Here is a 23,143-nt window from a genome sequence, read left to right on the forward strand (position 1 = left end):
TCCACAGCTGAGCTAAGGTTTTTGAAACTAATCTAACTGGACCAAGTACAGCTTGTGAGCTTATTACAGGTTGAGGTTGCACAACAACACCACATAATAAACTGCTTTCCTCAGATTGGTGCCTAGTGGGGTGGGATCCAGAAAATGTGTGTTTGCAGGGACCTCCGGTTAATAACTTTGAAAAGTTAAAAATCCTCCAACTTGATATCTAGAAGGAAGTGCTTGCAATTTCCAATCAGTTTGCCAAGTTCTGAAATCTCCTGGACACCGCTTGCATGAGTTTGGAAACTTTTCAAAAGTATTTAAAAAGTTTGTCAACGTTTTTGCAAAGTTGTTGAGTGTAACAAAAAGGGTTAGAAAACATGAAGATAGGCTCGGCCACTCTGCCCAACCTCAAGTTCAATGAATTGAAAGTCTTGTGCAAGGACTGAAACATCACTTTGGGTGCATCAGCAAAAAAGAAGGATCTCTAGGGTTTGAGAGGAGGCCAGAGAACCCAAGCACTTTTGGAAAGTGACCCAGGAAGTGGGGAAAAAATGATCACAGGAGGATCATCAACGAGGAGGAGGGGGATGATGGCACCCTGACCCCCACATTCACCCAAGGCTCCCTTCAACATCTAGCAGTGAGAGGAACTTAACGTCAGAGAGGAGGCCATAGTAAGCCTCCTAGATCTGGAGGAGAGAAGATTGGCCTTGAAAAAAAGGAGACTGGCCCATTAGGAGAAAAGGGTCAAGCTGGGCTTTAAGTCTAGAGAGAATGGTGGTAGCAACTAAAAGGCTGAGGTAACTGCACGGCCTAAATATGTTGAGGGCAATGACATAGACAAGTGGCTGGCATCTTATGAGAGAGTTGTCCAGATGAGGAAGGTGGGTGCTCAGCACAGGGTCCTTGTTGTGGGAACTGGTTCCAGTGGTGGGGAGAGAAAGGCTGCTGACATTAGAGGATGGGGTGGCAGAGTCTTACACTTGCATGAAAGAAGCATTTATAGATTCATTTGGTCTCCTCCAGCGGTGTATCGACAGAAATTTAGAAACACACACAAGGGAACAGCACAGACATGGGTGGGCTTTGTGGATGCTTCAGTAAAGGTGCTGGATGGCTAGATTAACGGTAACAAGGTGGACACTTAAGAAGGAGTCTATAATTTGTTGGTTAAAGAGGATATCCTTACAAATTGTTTATCAGAGAAGTTATTCCAGCACCTGGTAAATTTAAGGCTGTCTAGTCCCAAGGAGCTGGGCACAAATGCAGAAGAATGGATGCGCACTAGGGTACCCAAGAAGGCCCCTAAGAAAGCGGATCAGGCCTCGGTTTACGGGAAAGATGTGGGCAACAAAGATAAAAAAGAAAAAGTCCTCTAAGGGTACCCAAAAAACACCCAAGAGGGTGGAGGGAGACCCATCCCAGTCCAAGGGGAGGAAGTACTTGGGAAAGAATCCTGACCCTTCAAAGGTTGGGGTGTTTTATGTTTGTCAGCTGCCAGGACACAGGATAGGTGATTCTGAGTGCCCCAAGAATTCACCCACTTGCGAGGCCTGCTAGAGTTGGCGAACTTTCCTCCAGGTATGACTTGTGCCAGAGTTAGAGGACTTGTCCCACTCTTGAAGGCCTGAAGAAACCAGGAGAGTGGTGGACCTTTAGCATTACAGACTATTCCTCTTCAACCGGGCCCATGACATCCCCCTATCTGTTCATCTGCAGCAGACTAAAATTTGGGAGAGGTTGGTCATTCACTTTGGTAGGCCCCAGATCTAAGAGAAAGTGAAGAAGCTCTGTCCCTTCTGTGTCACCTGTCAAGCCAGGGCCAAGGCAGGGGCAAGCCAAAGGGTTCCTAGATACTACTACCTGTCGTGGGGACTCCTTTGAGAGGGTAGGGATAGATATTGTTGATCCTCTTAGCACTCAGACTGCATCTGGGTACAGGCTCATCTTTCATCCTGGTGTTAATGGACCATGCCACAAGGTACCCAGAAGCCACCTCCTTAGGACAGTCACAGAGTATATACTGGGCCTTTGCTCCAGGATGGCAGAGTATATGAAGAGGGCAAGCAAGAATTTGGAGGCCAGCGACAGCTTGTCAAGCACTGGTATGACCAGAAATCCTCCTTGGTAGATAACCATTCAGGGCAGTTGGTGTGGGTTTTGGAAACCGTAGCTTGCAGGGCCCTCCAAGACATGTGGACTGGGCCCACCCCATTTCTGAAAAGAAGGAGGGATAATCCTATCTGCTGGACCTAGGTACCCCAAAGAACTCTCACAGGGTAATATATGTCAACAGTTTGAAACCACACCATGACAGAGCGGTCGTGGCCGTGCTCATGGTGACAGATGGAGGGGAAGAGGAGGAAAGTGAACCTGGTAGACAGAGCCCTGACCCTCAAAAGTTGCACCGAGTCTGCTGGACCGCGGAGAGTCATCAGTTTACAGTTCGGTTGACCGGCAAGATAGTTATCACCATTTGCAGGGAGGCACTGGTTTCACTGAAACCGAGACCAGTAGACCAGTGGCAACTAGTTTTTGGCTGAACTTCATCCAGAGTACCAGGGACATAGACCTCTGAGGCCAAGTCACCCCACAGGTTTGTGCACCTAGGGTTGGCCACAGGGAGACCCCTGTCACCGGATCAGAAACCTGTATCTTTTGCATCAGGACCACTCCATTAAAGTCAATGGCAGTTCTCCCTTAGAGCCTATTACTGTGAGGTAACTGTCCAGTAACTGGACCTCTTGGTCATGCTCCCTGCCACATTTGTAGTTTGCAACTTTTATTAATTTATTGTGCTAAGTGAAAAAGCAGTGATTTATTGTTCCTTATTGTTCCTTTGAAAATTCATATCTCCATAGCAATCCTGTGGATTTTTGTCAATGAGGTGTCTGTTTAGCAAAAAAAAATACAATATATTTTTATAAATTTGTGTCTTGTTTTTCTCATATTCAACTATTTCGGTACTTCTTTTTACACTTGTTCCCTTGATAAAACCTAACTGTGCTGAGCCACAGTTACCCAGGGTTGAGCTGAGGTTTTTCTGACAGCTCTTACTGGACCAGCACAGGTAGTGAGTTTATTGCCCAATGAGGTAACACAACCACACCATATAATAAACCATTATCCTCATAATCGAGTTATATTATCCTACTTTTTATCCACATACAAGATCAGAAGATTGCCCGGCTGGCTCTGGATGTATTTGGATATAATAAAAGTAGTAGGTGCAGTGAGACTATTTTTATTTTTTAAGATATTGGTCAACATTTTTGAGTTGAAGTCTAACACTCAGCCAAGGATCCAAAACAACAGCCCAGAGGAAAACATCTGAGAAATATTTATTGTTGCAATGCTTGGAATACATTTTTTTTTCAGCAGTTGGCACAAGCAGACATGTTACTTTACAACTACACATTATCTGCACTAAGCGTATTTCAGCAAATAGACAATTAAAGCAGAAAACCCAATCTGCAAAACATACCCAAAAGGAGTGTGAACGATTAGGTCAAAGGGACATCATTCCAAGGAGCAAGCTTGTTTCAGAAACCCATGCTGTCCACTACATTGCGTGCGTTTAGCGTGCCAAGTTAGAAAGGGGCTCAAAACTTGCCTAAATCTGATTGATTGATCCATTACCCTAAAGGTAATCATTTGCAGGATCGCCCGAGTCTGTCTTGCCAGGCGTCAGTCGATGGTTTATCAGGAGACTTCCATTTTGGGTCAAGGTAATAAAGGCATCCATGAGTAATTAACAAAAGCACAAGTGGTTTAACTATGAATATAAGCCTCGTCTAGTGTTTGGCCCCAACAGAAAAAAGCAGAAGGTCCAATGGTAGCTGGGTTTCAGAGTGGAAAAGCACCTCATTCCAAAATATCTGTCATTTTACCATTAGCACATCTCCTAAACGGGTGCAGCACCCCCAGTAACCTGTAGGGCATATGTGTTAAGTCTTGCCAGGTAATTCTTTATTACTGTTTTCTTTCGATTGGACACACATGGAGTCTTTTAATGCATGGACCAATGCTGCTGCCATTTCTCCTCAGGGATTACTCTAAGTTCATATATTTGCAGCTGGGCCAATTTGGCCTTGTTCATAGAGGAGAGCAGCAGAACAAATATGCTCGAAGGGCCATTATATTGTTGGGTAAGGGTAAAGTGTTTCAAATGTAGAAGGACTCCAAAGCCTTGAGTTTCGAATATTGATTAGGTGATTTAGTATCTAATTTGGGAAGAACTCTTTTCAAGTGACAAAGTCAAGGGGAAGGGTCCCCTTCCCCTTGGGTTGCTGCTTATACATGGGTCCCCTTGTATAAGCAGCAACGTGCTTGCAGCCCAACGATCTGCTATGACAGGTATGCTGAGGTTTTATTAAGCATGAGAAAAAACACTGTATTATGTGAAAGCCCACCATCCAAATGTAAATTGATGTGTCTGTAATGTAAGTGTTTGGGGTAGTGATCGGGTGGTCAAAGCTAAGCTACCTAGCCCGGTAGAGGAATGCGAGAAATATCCTTCCAACTAGCTAGAGTTAATTGTCATCACTTTAAAATGTGAATATATACAATGTCTAAACAGTTTGAAAGTAAATGCAGAAAAGTAAGATTGTGCTCACCCTTGGGATATGAGGTTGGACAAATACTCCTTGCAAAATAGGGGAATCGAGCCTTAATAAAAGTATGAGAATGATAGAGCGCGCAGGTCACCCGACTATAATTTCACCATACTCGACTGGGCCCATAATCAATTATACATTTTCTTAACCGAGTAACTTACGCTCTACTACCAGATTTTTTTATTTTCTAGGTCCTATACCATTGACTTACCAATCCTTGTTGTTGGTACCTATAAACCTATTGGATCAGGGAGTTAGCATAATAGGAAAATAACATTTGCACTCAAATAATAACCACAGACTCAGGAAAGTTTTAAACTCTTTATCTAAATGTCATAAATGGTCATGATCCAAAGATTGAAAGCAATAAGACTGTCAATAACGAGTATTAGAAATAATGTATAACTATGCAAAACATATATTATGCCAATCATTTAGTAATTTCTTAAAGGGAAGGTAAAACAAGGAACATGCTAATTTATACAACCAGTTACACAAATTCCCTAAAGGTGGGTAAAGAAAATGAACATTCTAATAATATAGCTTTAAAACAATTTCCAAAAGGGTGGGTAAGAAGAGGGTACATAACATATAATCACGAAAAATCCAATTTGACCATATAGCTATAGGGAAGGAAAAATGGAACACACTATTATATCGAATAACTAAACTTAAGCACTTTAAAGGAAGGGTGGAAAAAGAACCTAATATACAATCATGAAAACATTTAGCATTTGACTATAAAGAGGGTAAGATAGTGGAACATTCTATTAAATCAGAAACCAATTGATTATTTACTACAGGGAATGGGTAAGAGAAAAAGTAACATGTACTATCAAAGTTTTAACGAAAAATTAGTTACAGAGAGGAAAACATATATAATGACGAACCCACACAGATTTATATTTACCTAGAATGGTGCGAAGACCAACCCTGGCCACGGGTCAGTTAAGGACAGAAAACCGCAAAAGTTGCAGTTGCCAGTAGGCCAGCAGGTGCAGATCAGAATCAGGACAGGATAAACCAGATTTGGATCAGGACAGGACCACCAAAGGTTAAGACCAGCACCCGCAGTTCAGTTGCAATGCCTGCGCTACTCCCTCTCTGCAACTAATAGCCAGAACCCCGATTGGGTTATCAAATTCACAGACAAAGTGCTTCACCAGCACCTCAGCTTCCCAGAACCCCGATTTGGTCAGCGAATCTTCCGGCAGAGTGCTCTGCAGCCCTCTGATTTTGGTCACCTATTGAGTGCGTTGGGTCAGTGACAGGTCAGCTATTCGGACAAGTCGGACAAATTAACTAACTAAGCCTACCCTAGTTATACTGTTTTTCAGGTCAGTGTACCACCCCCTAATGTTGCGAGTGGAAGGATCCCCAATTTTGATTGGACAAAAGAGGAGGAGAGGTCATCACACCATACCAAATTTTAGGCTTATGCCGTCTCATATGCAAATTTACGTTCCCGCCCATCAAATTCAGGTTCTTATGACGTTTTATTCCACCCAACAATGGATGTTCTATTGACCAATACATTGTTATAATTCTGAGTTCACAAGTGCACTTTCCCAGGAGCATCTTCTAGTCAGTCAGCTCCTTGGCTATAATCCAAAGGTCACTGTTCCAAAGACTTGAGACTTTCACGCAGCCTCAGTTTCAACAAAGATGGAGTACAGCGGTACAAGCCAGGCCAGTTTTCAAAGTGTAACATGAAATGGAAAAGAAACAGTTTTAGAACACAGAATAAATGAATACACTGTATACCATGCATTTCTACTCTATACCCATTATCTTAAATTTAACTATAGCATTAGGATTAGGCAGAACGAACAGCTTAGCAAAAGCAGCAGGGTAAGCTTCTCACATGTGAGAACACATAACAGCCATATTAACACTAGTGCGCAGAAGCAAAGAATACGTCATGTCACGTGAGTATGACAGACGCATGCGCAGTAGAAACCCTCGCGTAGCAGCAGCCATCTTAATTGCAAGCGTAGTATGGTTAGTAAAACACATAAGCAAGCTTCTCTCAGACTCCCGATTTTGATGTAAATGTGCAAAATTAGTAAAAAAAACATGTTGGTTACTTTATTAACATTATTCGAGGTTCGTGAATACAAGGAAGTCGCTTCATGTGCGAATCCTTGCTCCATCAAGAACATTAATTGACTTATCCATATTCCCCTTACATGAGGCAGAAAAATGTCGGCTAAGTATTTTTCCAAGTTAAAGCACAAAATTTGAAAAAATCAGTACTCTGTGAAATTTTTCACTTTTTCTTCCCACTCTGCTTGAAAAGACTCCAACTCTAGCACCAAGAAGCTACAGTAATGATGCTGGCATAGTCATGTACCACCAGCATGTAACAGTGAGAAGGAACATACCTTTGACCCCATGCCTGTGTATTACTGGGTCAAGGTAAGGAAACTTAACTAAAGTAGGCTAAAGGGCACAGTTAAAGGTAATCAAGATACAGTGTAACCCAGTACCCATCTTTTGAAATGAAAAGAAACTGGGGTGTAACCAAGCGGTCCAACATGGCAGACGCGCTTTAGAAGAGCACTGTGGGCCCGTCCATAATCCTTCTATTATCCTGCCTATCAGCACGCATCCTACCCCCAGGCCCCCTCCTGCAGTGCTCCCCTGTATACAGTGTGTCCTGTGGAGTGGCTAAGTAGCGGAGTCGTGGCTGGGATGGCTGGCAGTGGCACTATGTGAGGATCGGCAGAGCAAGGACTGGGCCTGCGCCGCGCTGCTGTTCGTCATGACATATCGGACGATCTTGCGCAGGGCTGCCCCCTGGGTTGGCTCGCTGGCTGTGGAGGACTGCACAGCATCAGTTGTGGTGGCGACCGTACCGGGAGGCAGCCGTGAACACTGTGGGTGAGTCCTGGCCATCCGTGCACCATTGAGAAGGGCCTTGAGGGTCTGGAACCGGGTGCAGCCTATTGTCAGTGCTGGCGGTCCTTACCTGACTGACAGACCTGCTGGTGTCGGTGGCCACATGTGAAGGTTTGTGACTGCTCCGAGGGGGCTGCGACTGGGGGCGGCGTGGCGGGCCGGAGTCTGCGTCAAAAGTGCCACGCCTGAAGGATCAAAGGGGCGCCAACGTTGGAGCACACTGCATCGGACGCCGTTGCCCCCAGGCACCAATGAAGTGGGTGAACGGCAACCTGGATAGGTCCCGTGGTGTGCTGATGATACCAGAAAAAGTATCGGGCGTGTGATTGTGGCAGGTGGAACAGGTGGAGGGGTGAAGTTGGGGTCCGATCAGAGACGCCACAGTGGCGGGCCTGGGGCTGATGGCATTGGCCCACTGAATCGACGGAGCGGGGATGAGCTTACACCGCTGTGGTGAGTGTGCGGCATCCCCATGTTGTCCCATAGCAGCTAAAGAGGGGGTGGCCTGTTTGTTATTGTGCCCCCCCAGAGTAAAACAGTGCTCCCTGAGGCCCTGCATGTCTCCTGGGGTGGCCTCCGCTTGGTGTAGCTGGGTGGGACGGAGGTGTGGCTGGTTTGTGATCCTTTGACCCCCCTGGCACACCTTGCCTAGATGTGAGGGGGCTGTGAGATAGTAGACATCCTGGAGGGTCGCACTCGCACGGCTAAGCTCAACATTGTGGCCCCCATCCATTGCTGCTCGTCCGTGGCCTGTGATTGCTCTGTCCCCCCTCGTATATTGGAAGTTGAAGGAATGGACACTGATGGCCCGTGCTGTGCCATGTAGTGCCCTTCCCATCTGGGCCTTAGCTGAATTCAATTGAAAGTGCGCAGGTGACAAACACACTTGCTTATCTGCGATTCAGGAGAGGCACCCTCATAATGTGGCTTCACAGCATTGGGGAGCGGGGCTGGTCAGAGGCACCCACTAGGGGGGTGTGGAGGTGCTTGCACGCAGAAGCGGGCGGACTAGGTTTGGTGTGGCCAGTGTGCGGGTTGCCTTCACGCCAGCCTTCACGCCAGCCTAGAAGGCAACAGATACCTGTATTGACTCCAGTGGGGACTCCCCGCCCTCTAGGTGACACTACTACTACGACGGCGGACTAAGGTACGTTCACGGCAGCCTGCAGATCTCCAATTGGCTGCGGCCCAACTACTGCCATTGAAAATGACCAAAGATAAGCTGCAGGGCAGCAAGTGGATTACACTGGATCTCTATGCTGGGTCTGGGGCAAGGCGCCAGAGTCGACGAGCCAGGTCTCTACTGGCCCAGATAATGCTTCATTGATGGCAGCAATAACGCAGTCTCATGAGGCGCTGGAGGCTGAAATCGGAGCGGGGGCCGGATGTTATGCTCATTCATCAAGATCTTTGCAAAGTGGTTGACAGAATAGCAGAGGCTGAAACTCACATTTCAACCGCGGCAGATACAGTTGCATCCCTCCAAGCGCGGGTGTCCTCCTTGGAGTCTATTACGAAAGGGCTGGCGATCAGGGCGGAGGACGCCGAAGGCAGAGCACAGAGGAACAACCTACGCTTCGTGGGTTTCCTGAGAGATGTGAAGGCAACAACATGGAACAATTTCTTACCAAGTGGATAGCGGGAAGGAACCCTCAAACACCTAAATCACAATGCTTCATCATTGAACGTGCACACCTCGCTCTGAAGTCTCCGCCGGGGGCCCAACCACGCCCCATCATTGCTAGACTCTTGAACTTTCATGACCGCAACGCCATCCTTGCACAGGCCAGATTGGCTGGCAAACTCCAATTTGAGTCCCATCTCATTTTAATCTTCACAGACTATACGTGATTAGTGCAGCAGCGCCATCAGTCGTTTACGGCCGCAAAGGCTCGGCTGCGAGACCTCAAAATCCAGTATGCTCTGCTCTTCCCAGCACAACTAAGAGTTGTCTATAAATAGCCTACTCATTTCTTCGACACCCCAGAAGAGGTCTTTGCCTGGGTGGATGAGGGGTGGCGACTTAGGCCGCACACCCCGCCGCGACTCGGCTCGGAGTCGTCCTCAGTAGAAGCCACGCAGAAACTGATCAAACCTAAAGAGAAGACTAAACGCAGATCGCAATCGAGACGCCGCTCCAAATCACTGGGTGCCTCCGGCTGGCAGAAGATCAACAAGATTTGTTGCTATCGCAACATGGGGACTGAGGGCCGTATCCAAGACGTTTACTCGACTGATGACATTGTTTAAGGGCCTACGAGAGACTTTTCCCCCCACAACTCTCTTCTCAGTATCTGAGAATTTTATTTATGATTGGGGATAGTTTATTAGGCATCTATTGGTGTGGGGTTGCACCCTACCCCCTTTGAAGCAGGCATAAGACCCACACCACGACAGATGCTTCAGCTGTTTTGAGGTATTGGGGGAGGGGAAGGGATTGGGATTGTTTATTTTTGTTGAATGTGCTGTGTCATACTCTTCTGTACATACGGTCTTCATGCCCTACAACAAGCCAAGCCCTACATTCATTTTTGATACAGTGCCCTATGACAGACCATCTTGGTAGGCTCCATATAGTCAGTTGGAACATACAGGGGGCACTGGATAAGATTAAAAGAGGGGCTGTCCTTCAACAGGCTAAACGCGCCTCAGATGTCCCGTTACCGCAGGAGACGCATCTTATGGGTTCCAAGGCGCTGTATCTCTCCTGTTTTGGATTTATACAGACTTATCACGCAGGGTTCACCAGAGGTTCATGTGGGTGGCAGTCCTAATCCATCGCAGAGTTCCCTTTGTGCATGCTAAAACATGGTCAGATTCCCAGGGTAGGTATATTATTGTGACTGGCTCATTGCACCGGGAGTCCATTATACTTGGCAGCATCTATGCTCCCCTCCGCTATTGGAGTCATTTGTAGAATGCCTGACGAGGCAAACACTGGAGATGCCAGCAGGCCTCTCTATAATAGGTGGAGACTGGAATGACGTAGTGAATATGGCCCAGGACAGATGGAGACCGCATGGTGGGCAGGGGACACTCAGGGACACACGTCTGCAGACGCTGATGCGGGACATGGAGTGGATGGATACATGGAGACATTTGCACCAGACCACACAAAGTTATACATATTACTCAGCGGTCCACCACTCCTTCTCACGATTGGATTATATATTTATACCAGCCACTTATTACTATTGAATTGCGACGATGGATATACTGCCCAGGGGCCTATCAGAACACTCCTCAGTATTGTTGACTTTGTGATTTGGGTAGCCCGTCCTCCCTTCTGGTGGCATTTATTGACATGGCACCTCCAAGACCCGGAATATAAAACACTCATGTGTCAGGTAATTACAGACTATTTCGATAACCTAGGCATGTACACTCCTCTGAGATTATCTGGGAGGCTATGAAGATAACCATTAGGGGTGCATATATATCATATTGCACCGCTCAGCGGCAAAAACACAGGGATGCATTGCTCCAGACCGAAACTCGGCTGCTATAGTTGGAGCGGAGGAGTAGGGGAAGAGATGGGGGTCAGATTTGCCACCAACTTCTTCTTCTGCAAAAAATATATGCTAATACACTGTGTGACAAGGCCAGACACGCTGGCTGTGCGTAGAAGAATATACCAGTGGGGAGATACATCGAGTTCTCTCCTGCATCGTTTGTCAACAAGCACTCCACCCGCTATCAATACCTGGTATCCTTGGCGATGATGGCCAAACACTCACTGACCCATCCCAAATTGCCTCCAGCTTTGCGACCTATTATGCAGAGTTATATACGCTCAATGACACTATGCCAGAACCCTTGATCCATCAATATCTTGAGGATCTACCCCCCAGAGCTGTTTCGGATGATGCGCAAGCAGAATTAGATACCTCCTTGACGATCGTAGAACTGGGCGCTGCCCTTACCAACTTACGCACAGGCAAAGCCCCAGGCCCAAACGGCTTCCTGTGTGAGTTCTATAAGCTGTTCCAGTCCCAGTTCCTTACTCATTTTCTAGCGGCTGTACATGTGGCCCTTGAGGAGGGGAGACTCCCGCCATATTGCCAACATGCCGAAATTGCAGTATTCCTTAAGCCCGGCCGACCCCCAGACCAACACTCATTATATCATCCCATGTCGTTGCTGAATATGGAGGCCAAATTATTGGCCAAAGCCCTGGCGAGTCGGATCCTTCCCTATATGTCAGACTTGGTTCATCCTCACCAGGCAGTCATTATGCCTCACTGAGCGACTTGCCACAATATTCAACAGGCCCTCAATGCAGTAGCAGCAATTGATCATTTGGAAGGCCCAACAGCGCTGCTGCTACCAGACATAGTTAGACCATCCGATTCGTTAGGGTTGACATACTTGTTCGCCACCTGCAGCACCTAAATATAGGACTGCAACTCATGTCCTATATTCAACTACTATATACCGATCTCACGGCCTCGGTTAGAGTGGCTGGTCTGGTCTCTGATCCCTTCCCTATAGGACTTGGTACCCGACTGGGATGCCCCTTATCCCCCCATCTATTTGCATTAGCAATGGAACCGCTGGCCTCATGGGTTTGAATCGATGCCCAGGTAAAGCAATTGGAATGGCCGGGAGGGTTTTCGGATCAGATCGCCCTATATACGGACAATGTTCTCTTCTTTCTAATAGAACCACACCAGACTGGACCCCAAATACTCCGCATTATGCAGATATTTGGTCAACATTCGGGTCTGTTTATGAATGCTAGAAAATCGATATTGTGGCCTTTTCGCGGAGGCTCGGAAATGTAGAAGTAACGCTAGCTACAACCGGGTTTAAGTACCTCAAGGTCTACATTTTGGCCTCTAATCAGTGTTATGTAATAGAAACAACGCCCCCATCTGGACGCGCAGGCAGGCTGAGATAGAGTCCTGGGCACATATGCCCCTATCCATATTAGGAAGGTCGGCGATATTTAACCGCATCGCTGCGGCGGTTATTTTTCCGCTACGCGGCTATTTTGTAATAGCCGCGTTAGATGACGAGATCAGCTCGTCATCCGCACACGCCCCCCATGGCTGATGATCAGCATCGAAAGGGTTAAGATGGTATCCCTCCCTCACCTTCTTTATCAGCTGCAGAACCACCCCTTTCAGATATCGGTCTCCTGGTTCCGTCAGCTCAACTCAAGACTAAGCTGCTTCCTATGGAATGCTCAAGCTTCTAGTGTTGCGCTTAAGACGTGCTTTCAATCAACATACTGCTGAGATATAGCAACCCCTGGTATTCATTCATATCATGCAGCATCTCATCTCCTGGTATTAAACGACTGGTTGTATGGGAATAGCAGCGATCCGGCATACCAAGTGGAGAAATGGCTCATGGGTGAAATACTACCCCATAAGCTTTTATACACCCCAAAAGAGCTACGGCGATTTCTGCCTTCCACGTGTGTGGTTTTCGGAATTTGGAAGGAATCGATGCGCAGGATTTATTTATTTATTTATTTAATGGTTTTGTAAAGCGCGTAGTAACTCAGAGAGCATCCCAGCGCTGACCTGCTTCTCCAGGGGTTTCTGCCATCTGATAAGATTATGTTTGAGGAAAAAGGAGAGTCTTTAGATTTTTCCTGAACTGGAGGTAGTTCGGTTCTGTCCTAAGTCTTCGTGGTAGGTGGTTCCAATGTTTGGCCGTGTGGACCGAGAAACGGCGGCCACCGGTTTTGGCTTTTTTGACTCTGGGAACTGAGATAAGATTTTCTCCACCAGACCGGAGATCTCTCTCTGCTTTGTAGGGGATTAGGAGTTCTTTGAGAAGGGGGGGGGCGTTATTATTGAGGGTTTTGTGGGCCAAGCAGAGGGCCTTGAAGACGACCCTTTCTCTAACTGGGAGCCAGTGGAGAGACTTAAGAGCCGGCCTGGCAGAGGATCTTGCTGATGTGCCCGTGAGTAGGAGGGCAGCGGCGTTTTGGACTTTCTGCAGCGTGTTCAGGGTGGCTTCGGGAGCTCCCAGGTAGATGGCGTTACAGTAGTCCAATCTTGCCAGAATTAGACCCTGAATGAGGAGCCTCCTTGCGATTTCGGGGAGCAAGGGGAAGATCTTCCTGCAGGCTCTGAGTAGACCAAAGCATGTCCCTGCCGTTCTTTTTGCCTGAGTTTTAAAGCTCATGTCCCTCTCGATCCATACACCTAGGCTCTTGACCTCTTCCTTGGGTGCGGGAGGGTCTCCTAGGCAGCTGGGCCAGAGGTGGAGTGGCAGGGAGGGCCCCTTGTGACCCATCAAGAGTATCTCCGTCTTGGACCCGTTCAGCTTCAGCGATGAGAGATTCATCCATCGGTGGACTTCAGAGAGGCAGCTGTAAAGATCAGAGGGGGCGTGGTGGGGGTGTGAAAGGGTTACGACCAACTGAGTGTCGTCGGCGTAGTTAATAATTGACACGCCGAACGAACCGACCCTCTTCTCGGGTGGGGCCATGTACACGTTGAATAACGTAGGGCTCAGGGATGAGCCCTGCGGTACTCCGCACCGGAGGGGGATGATAGGTGAGTGGCTGTCATTTTCCCGCACCTGGAAGGAACGTCCTGATAAGGAGGATTTTAGCCACTTCAAGGCCGTACCTTTTAGTCCAATTTCTCCCAGTCGATGGATTAGGGTGGGATGGTCTACAGCAGGGGTACTCATAGTACGGCCCGCGGGCCAGTGGCGGCCCGGTAAGCCTTCCCTGGCGGCCCGCGGACCCCCGAGACATCAGACCTGTGTTTCCCGAGTTTTTTTTTTTTAAGTGTCTGCAGAAGCGAGAGAGACTCTTGCTGCTTTGTGGGGGCTGCCGGCGGGCGATCCTAGGAATGGCAGAGTAAAGCTGCAGGGGCCTAAGGAGAGGTGAAATACAAAGGCCACATTAACATGCAAATGGTCTTTTAATGACCTGTGAAGTGCTCGGGTGAGGCTGTGTGTGTGTGCGTGCCCCGGCTGGCGCACAGGCAGGGTGAGGTGACAGAGGGAGTGGGAGGGAAAGGGAGGGGGAGGGGGACGGAGTAGGAGAGAGAGAGAGAGAGAGAGAGAGAGAGAGAGGGAGTGAGTGAGTGAGAGGGAGGGAGGGAAGGAGTGAGAGGGACGGAGTGAGTGAGTGAGTGAGTGAGTGAGTGAGAGGGAGTGAGGGAGAGGGAGTGAGGGAGAGGGAGTGAGGGAGAGGGAGTGAGGGAGAGGGAGTGAGTGAGAGGGAGTGAGTGAGTGAGAGGGAGTGAGTGAGAGGGAGTGAGTGAGAGAGAGGGAGTGAGAGAGAGGGAGTGAGTGACTGAGAGGGAGTGAGAGAGAATGAGTAAATGAGTGGGAGTGAGTGAGTGGATGTGAGTGAGTGGGAGTGAGAGGGAGAGTGTGAGAGGGAGAGAGAGAGGGGGAGAGAGGGAGTGAGGGAGAGGGAGTGAGGGAGTGAGGGAGAGGGAGTAGTGAGGGAGAGGGAGTTAGTGGGAGTGAGTGAGTAAATGAGTTGAGTGAGTGAGAGGGAGTGAGTGAGAGTGAGTGAGTGAGAGGGAGGAAGGGAGAGGGAGGGAGGGAGAGAGAGGGAGGGAGAGAGAGGGAGAGAGAGGGAGGGAGAGAGAGAGAGAGGGGGGGAAGGGAGAGAGGGAGGGAGTGTGAGAGTGACTGAGAGAGTGAGAGTGAGTGAGAATGAGTGAGAGGGAGTGAGTGAGTGAGAGGGAGTGACTGAGAGTGAGAGTGAGAGGGAGTGAGTGAGAGAATGAGTAAATGAGTGGGAGTGAGTGAGAGGGAGTGAGACGGAGTGAGGGAGAGGGAGTGAGGGAGAGGGAGTGAGGGAGAGGGAGTGAGGGAGAGGGAGTGAGTGAGAGTGAGAGTGAGAGGGAGTGAGTGAGAGAGAATGAGTAAATGAGTGGGAGTCAGTGAGTGAGAGGGAGTGAGTGAGTGAGAGGGAGGGAGTGAGAGGGATGGAGTGAGTGAGAGGGATGGGGTGAGTGAGAGGGATGGAGTGAGTGAGAGGGATGGAGTGAGTGAGAGGGATGGAGTGAGTGGGAGGGAGGGAGGGAGTGAGAGGGATGGAGTGAGTGGGAGGGAGTGAGAGGGAGGGAGTGAGAGGGAGGGAGGGAGTGAGAGGGAGTGAGAGGGAGGGAGGGAGTGAGAGTGAGAGGGAGGGAGTGAGAGTGAATGAGTGAGTGGGGGAGGGAGAGGGAGTGAGTGAGACGGAGAGGGAGTGAGACGGACAGGGAGGGAGAGGGAGTGAGATGAAGAAAGAGAGGGAGGGAAAGGGAGGGAGTGAGAGGGAGGGAAAGGGAAGGAGACGGCGAGGGAGGGAAAGGAAGGGAAATGGAGGGAGAGGGAGGGAAAGGGAGTGAAAGGGGGTGAGACAGAGAGTGAGTGAGAGGGAGGGAAAGGGAGGGGGACGGAGAGGGAGTGAGAGAGAGGGAGTGAGAGAGAGGGAGTGAGACAGTCGGAGTGAGACAGAGGAAGACAGGAGAGAGGGAGGGTGAGAGGGAGAGAGAGCTAGACCGAGAGAGATGTGTGTATGCCGGGACGGCTCAGTGGACGAAGGCGTCCGCTGCAGGGACCTATGATCAACCTCATGGTCAGTTTTATGTTGTTGCTCTAGCCCCTCCCCCTCTCCCACTGACCCTGCCCCCCCACCGATGCGGCCCTCGGACACAAACCAAACTGTAAATTTGGCCCCCGAGAGAAAGTTTGTGAGTACCCATGGTCTACAGTGTCGAAGGCCGCACTGAGGTCCAGGAGGATCACTGCCACTGATCCTCCCGTGTCCAGAATGCTTCTGGCCTTCTCCACTGCTGCCAGGAGGGCGATGTCCGTGCCCTGGCCTGGACGGAACCCTGTCTGGGAGACCCCTAATAGGTTGTTACTTTCTAGGTAAAGTGATAATTGCTTGTTCACCAGCTTCTCCGCGATCTTGCTATTTCCTGGGAGAAGGGAGATGGGTCTATAGTTGGAAAAGTCCTGCGGGTCTAAGGAGGGTTTTTTTAAAAGGCCTTTAACTGCTGCCGCTTTCCAGCTGGGGGGGACTATGCCCTCCGAAAGAGAGGAGTTGATTAGAGCCGTGAGGGAAGGAATGATGGTGCTCGACACTTTTTTCAAGAAGCGGAGGGGTGCAGGGTCGAGGGGGGAGCCACTTTTAATTGAGGCCAGAGTTGCCCCTACCTCTTCCGTTGTTACAGGGCCAAAGACATCCAGGGAGGGTCGGGGGCTAGCGGACAGCAGGGGAGGATTAGTGGTGGTGGTGGTAAGATCCTGATCCGTGTGAGCCGGTTCGGGGGGGGGTATGGTGAGAAGAATTTTTTGAATCTTTTCGTCAAAGAAGGTGGCTAAGTTGTTACATTTAGTTTCAGCTTCTTTGCGATCAAGAGGTTTAAGTGGGGGGTCGGGGCGTGGAGGAGTTCTTTAAGAACGGAGTAGGTTTCGTGAGCCGAGCAGGCAGCGTTTTTAATTCTGTTCTCGTAGAAACCGATTTTAGTGTTGCGGAGCTCTTTTTTGTAGGATTTTACAGAGGTACGGAATGTTTCTTTATTTTCCTCAGTTTTTTCCTTCCTCCAGATGCGTTCATTCCTTTTACAAGCCTTACGCAAAAGGTTGAGTTCCGGGGTATACCAGGGTGAGGGGTTAACTCTCTTGGTGTGTTTCAGAGAGTGGGTTTTAGGCAGAATGGCGTCGAGCGATTGGGTGACCCAGGTGTTAAATTCCTTATCCCCTACTATGGTGTCATGAGAGGGGTAGGGAACGTTTTCCCTGAGTTTGGCTGCCCAAACGTCTGGTTCCAGTTCCTGCCATCGTCTGGTATACGTTCTGATTTTGGGGGGTTGAGGGGGCGGAGTGATGATGTCCCATACAAGGGGGACCAAGAAGTGGTCCGTCCAGGGAAGGGGAATATGGTTAAGGGTTTTTAGGTCGGGGATGTTGGAGAAGATGGGATCAAGCAGTTGCCCTCTTTCATGAGTGGCCTGTGGGTTTTTAAGGTCAAGGCCCATGGAGGTGAAGTCCTGAAGTAGTTCACTGGCCTGCTTGTCATCCGGATCCAAAAAATGTACGTTAAGGTCTCCCAGTAGTATGTAGTTAGTGGTAGATGTACATTTAATGGAGGTCTGGTCAATAATTTTGTTCGGAAAGTCTGCTAAGTTGCCTGGCGGGCGGTATACCAGCGTTCCTGACAGCGAGGTAACTGGGGAGATTTGTATCGTATAGTGGCAGCTTTCATAACCCATGATGTTGCCGTCAGATGTTCTACAGGTGAGACCGTCCTTAAGGATTATGGCTAGTCCACCTCCCCTGCCCTCTGGTCTATTCAGTGAGCACATGAAGTACCCAGGGGGGAGTGCTAGAACGGTATCGGGGCCACTACTGGGGGTAAGCCAGGTTTCTGTGAGAAACAAAATATCTAGGGCATGGTTTGTAATTAAGATGTTCACTTCGTGCGAGTGTTTCACGAGCGACCTGCAGTTAAGTAGGCCTAGGTGCAAGCCCTTGGGTGCCGGGTTCTGTTCGGCGGGGTCACAGATGTTACATCCGGAGAATTGAGTCTCGCCCTTCAGGATGCGTGAGCAGGAGGGATGTTTTTTGGTGTTTAAGGCTAGTAAGTCCTCACGGGTGTAGGTCCGGTCGTTCCTGGCTAAAAAGGGCAGAGTGGCTGGGCCTAGGACCGGCTGGGCCCGGACGGGCCCAGACGGGCTTGCCTTAGGCGCTCCCGCTGCGCTCGTCCGCTGCGCTTGCGTGGATGGCACATTTGGGGAGAGGGTGGGTGTGGCCAGAGAGATGGGCGTGGCCTCGCGAAGCAGCGATGGCGGCCCTTTACCAGTTAATCCCGCGATGCAGCGCTAGCTCCGCTGCTCGTGGGGTGTCCTGGTAGGTTTAAGGTGCAGTCAGCCTCAGGGGAGGGTTAGGTAGGTTTTTAAAACAGTAGAAACACAAGATACAATTATTTAAAAAAAAAACGGATGGGGTGGTGGAGACAACTGACGAGAGAGACGCTCCTTTGGCAGAGCAGCCTTATGCGGCAAGTGTCCATCTAGGTGGGCTTTAGACAATGGGACGCCATAGGCATTTCCATTTTGGGGGATGTAATGCGAGGTACCACTTTAAGGTCCTTCCAGGGGCTCAGGAACGAATTTGCAATGCCACATACCCAATTTTACAAATACTTACACCTGCAACATACTTTAGCCCCATATGTCGCACATCTGGAATCTCTCCCAGAGTTTAATCTGATAGACCACAAGACTGCAAAGATATATAAACTATAGTGACAGACTCTTCACAACCTTAGACTCACTCCGGGAAAAATGGCAGCCAGACCTTGGTCCCCATGACAGTGACGACTGGACAGAGGCCTTGGAATCCCCGAGGGGCGCTGCAATAGCTTCCCTCCTCAGACTTACTCAGTTTAAATATTTCCACTGTGTCTATTTATCCAGACACATTCTATGGAGGGCGGGGCTGATTGATTCCCCTACGTGTCTACGATGTGGCAGCGCGAAAGGCACACTTATACATACCATTTGGGAATGTACTGCGCTTAGTACGTTTTGGAGGGGGGTTAAGAATTAATTATCAAAGGTGCTGGGATGGGAAATACCTTTGTCTCCTAAGCTTGCTCTCTTACATATCACAGAAGAAATAGGGGGAAACATCTATAAAAGACACCTGTTATTCTTGGGCCTTACCCTGGCACAAAGTGATATAGCTAGGGCATGGAAAGATCCGGGTCCGCATAAATTGGGAGCTTGGAAGGCAAACCTTGATCGGTGTATGGGTCAGGAACAGCCTATTTTTAAGGCACAGGGATGCCAGTAAAAGCACCCCGAAATATGGAAATGTTGTACAGACTTCAGGGGTCTCATACTGGAACCTCATTCACCACGCACTACTAATCTGGGAACCTTCTGAGAACGTATCACAGTAAAAAGCGATGATACAAAGGGCTATGATACATGTGGAGTGGCTTGATAGGTATGATATATGGACTAATACACAGCATGAGACACAGTTGTTTGTAAAGTTAGGGGCTGATGTTCAAAGACCCGAAAGGTTTATCCTTTTGTACTATAAATGTCATAAAGAAGTCACTGGCTCGAAAGCCATAATATTGATCAATAAATATTATTTTTTCTCTTTAAAGAATGTGGTTAACTTATCTGATGACTCAATAAAAAAGTTTTAACTTTTTTTTTTAAAGAAACTGCAACTTTCACGTAAAAGAATATTAGGAGGGCACCAACCCCCAAGGTAGTTCAGGTATCTTTTTGGGTCTCTATTGAATAGTATAATTTCTTCAATCTGCTTCGCTGTTGACACTCACAGCATCATAGTGCTGGTGAGGTGGACATCACAAATACCTGCTCTTGTGGAAACTGCTATGGCTTATGATCAGTTCTCAGGTCTTGCGCGAAGAGCCCCAGGATTTTCATGTCTTCCTTGCAACATGATAGTGCCTACTTTACATTCTTGAACTAAAGGAAAATGCTGAAAGCCAAGCTCTAATAGTAAGTCATCTATTTCTTACGAAATAAGATCATCAATTATTTCTTCTCTTACCTGTGGATTGAGTAATAACATGGAAGATGGGTATGTTTCAGGCTGAAAGGTGAGGTCAGGACACTTTCTAGCAGCTTCTAGAGTTTCCGCCTTCATGTTGTGGAAATGGGCCCTAATTTATGTGTATGGGATCCCTCTTCATTTGTTAGAAATCTGCCAAACTGTACGCATACAGTCAGGAAGGATTGATGGCATTACATAATTTTGAAAGAGTTTGTAAATAAAGGAGGGCATATTCCTCTAGTACCCTCAGTGCCATGGAGACTGGTATCCCTACTATATATAGTTGTTACTCTTTGAACACTTTTTGGAGCCCTCACATTTTGACATGGTCGGTTCTTGATTTCCTGGAAAGTAGCCCACATTTTGCCGTGCTTGTGGATCAGTTTCTGTTTTTGTTTTTACAAATTACTTTTAACCTCAGCCATAGAGATGTATATATCCAGTTTCATTGTTGAAAGCACCCAATAAATCCAGTAAGTCAATTAAAACTGCTTTTAGAATTTAGTTATTAGTCTTTCACCAAGCTGACCAATCGCTAGCTTTTTGGATTTCTCCAGTGAAGCCTACTTTGTAGCTGGAGGGGCTTGGAGGTGATCCTTAAAGTTTGCGTTGGATTGTGCTTTTGGGTTCAGAGGAGACATGATGCCAGATTACAGTTCCACTCACTCACCATTAGTATGTTGATCCTACTAGTAGAGCAGAAGGTCACTTCTTACTCCACGGTCCAAGGCTGTGCTTCAGTTAAGTGAGCACCATCTTGCTAGACATGGATTTGTTCATAAAGATCCCCTCTGATGAGTGTTTCAGAAGGGTGGTTAATTAATGGGTGCTCTACGGAGGTTTTCTGTCCTGTGAGTATGATAGTGGATGGTTTCAAGGATGCTCACCTCTCATATGAGCACACATGCCCCACAATGGGTCCTTGGTATTGAGCTACACTCCTGGTGCTCCAGAGTGATGCTAGCTTGTGACGGCAGCCAAGAATGGATTATATACTGCACATTAACATGACAACATAATGCAATTTTCAGGTTTCAAAACCTTTCCTCCATGGTATGTGCAAAATTATGCCAATTAATTTAATAATAATAAAAAAGGATTGTTGATTTGATTCTTTCCTCATTTAATTTGTGTGTGTTCTTATTTCCCTGGAATAATCTGTTTCCTAAACAGATACCATTCACTTTTTTTCTTTGACCCTCTGCTAATATGCCAATTAGCAGGCGTGTGGAAAAAATGCAAGGGATTTCATTCAACTCTCCTGTGTGTCTTCTAGCTGCGGTTGTGAGTGAGACCATGTACTGACCACAGCTCCTCACACTCACTGACTAGTGCTATCTCTGCTCCCCCACTATTTATTTAATAGCCCTTCTTAAATAATTATGTCTATCATTCTTGTTACTTACAGTGAGATATAACTCTTGTAGCTTTGTGACAGTATTCAGTTGACATTATGATTTACTTCACTTTCAACAACAATTGAAAGTCACTTAAAGTAAGCAAGCCGATTCATGTGACAGACCAAAACCTAGAAAACTCTTAGATAATTAGGATACTTAAGCAAGGATTTCTCCTTTGTTATTACAACATATTTGCACAATGTTGTCTTCCTAATTAGCTTTCACTCAAAACGACTAGTCTAATAAATTATTTTAGTCAGAACAAGCATTCTCTATTGATACGTTTGAATGTGCTGTTTACTAATATTATATTAATAGTTTCTGTGGTGCCTATAGACCTTTTTCTGGCCGGTATGTTTTTAAAAAAATGTAATCTTCTACTTCTACATTTCTTCCAGAAAGTATTACTCTCTGATTATTATTTTTATAGTCATCTTTTTTAATCTAGTCGTTTTTATGTTTCTATGAATTATTTATTAGAGCCGGAGCATGGGGGAAATGAATGGACTATTGATGGAGATACTGCGAACCAAATTCAACTGTATTGTGTCACTGAACTCCTTCATTTCTGTGTTACAAAAAATGTAACTATTGTAGGGCTCTTGCCGTTTTCATATCTACAAGCTACAATTTTTCTTTTTTTTAATATTCTAAATGTTTGGGGTACTTACTCGCACACATTGACATAATGAAGAGTGATGGTATTTGGACTAAACAAGCTCTCTGTTGCCTGGTTTGTATAAATATACTAAGTGACAACATTTATCGTGCAAACAATTGGGCTTTACCAATTAAGTCAGAACCACAAAGCCAAAAAGTTTACACCCCGCAAACAACTTGAAGATGCCTCTGTTAAAAATACAGATCAATTGTAACTAAACACATACAACGTTTTTTTCTGGCAGGCAAATGTATCTGGTAAGAACCTGTGCCTTATGACTTCTCATCTGGAGAGCACAAAGGAACATGCTAAGGAACGCTTAAACCAACTCAACATTGTGTTAAAGAAAATAAATGAAGCTCCTGAGTCTTCCACAGTCATATTTGCTGGGGATACCAATCTCCGAGATAAAGAGGTAAATGATGCCTCTGTATTTGTTTATCAGTTTCACATACTTTGTTCACACTCTGTAAACATTAACTCAGGCAATAACCCCCATAAAGTTAGTGCTGCAACTTCATTTCAGAAGGTCTGAAATTCAGCAACTGGGAACAGATTAGTACTTTTGGTAAATATGGCCCCTTGTCATTAACTCGTGCACATTTGAAAAGATCTGAGAATTATATATTAATGTTTTCCAAGGTCTTTAGCATACCGATCTGATAGCACTCCCAAAACATAATTAGACACTGCCTTCACAAAATAGTTAGTTGGGGCAGTTGTAGGGTATTAGAGGAGCAAATACTTTTGGGGCATGTCCTGCAAACATACAAACATACTATTAACATTTTGGTCTGATGGACTAAACTTGCAACAAAATGTAAGAAATTATGATTGAGAGGTATGCTTGTGCATGGACCATAAGCTGCAGTGACCATAGGTTGCTCTAATAGAAAGGTCCCTGTTTAATGACAACTACCAGTAAAAGAAGAGACTGAGTGGACACTGCCTTTAAGGCAATGCTCAACAATACCTTGCAGCATACAGGAACCACAACACAGAGCCCAGTCTAGCATAGCTTTGTCAACAGAATGTGATAGCTCAGCAGAAGATGTTTCCAT

At 47.1% G+C, this 23,143-nt stretch overlaps 1 protein-coding gene across 5 annotated transcripts in view; it reads left to right on the top strand.

Annotated features, from left to right (window-relative positions):
* LOC147722605 (tyrosyl-DNA phosphodiesterase 2-like) overlaps window positions 1-23,143 on the top strand; it is a 358,934-nt gene that overhangs the window by 288,869 nt on the left and 46,922 nt on the right. For all 5 annotated transcript variants that reach the window (XM_086965136.1, XM_086965137.1, XM_086965134.1 and 2 more), the window contains one exon: window positions 22,327-22,497. In XM_086965136.1, coding sequence (XP_086821262.1) covers window positions 22,327-22,497 — 171 coding nt within the window. The remainder of the gene's footprint in view (window positions 1-22,326; window positions 22,498-23,143) is intronic.

The sequence above is a fragment of the Lissotriton vulgaris genome, chromosome 4_1 (genome assembly GCF_964263255.1).
Source record: "Lissotriton vulgaris chromosome 4_1, aLisVul1.2, whole genome shotgun sequence".
NCBI classification, from domain to species: Eukaryota; Metazoa; Chordata; class Amphibia; order Caudata; family Salamandridae; genus Lissotriton; species Lissotriton vulgaris.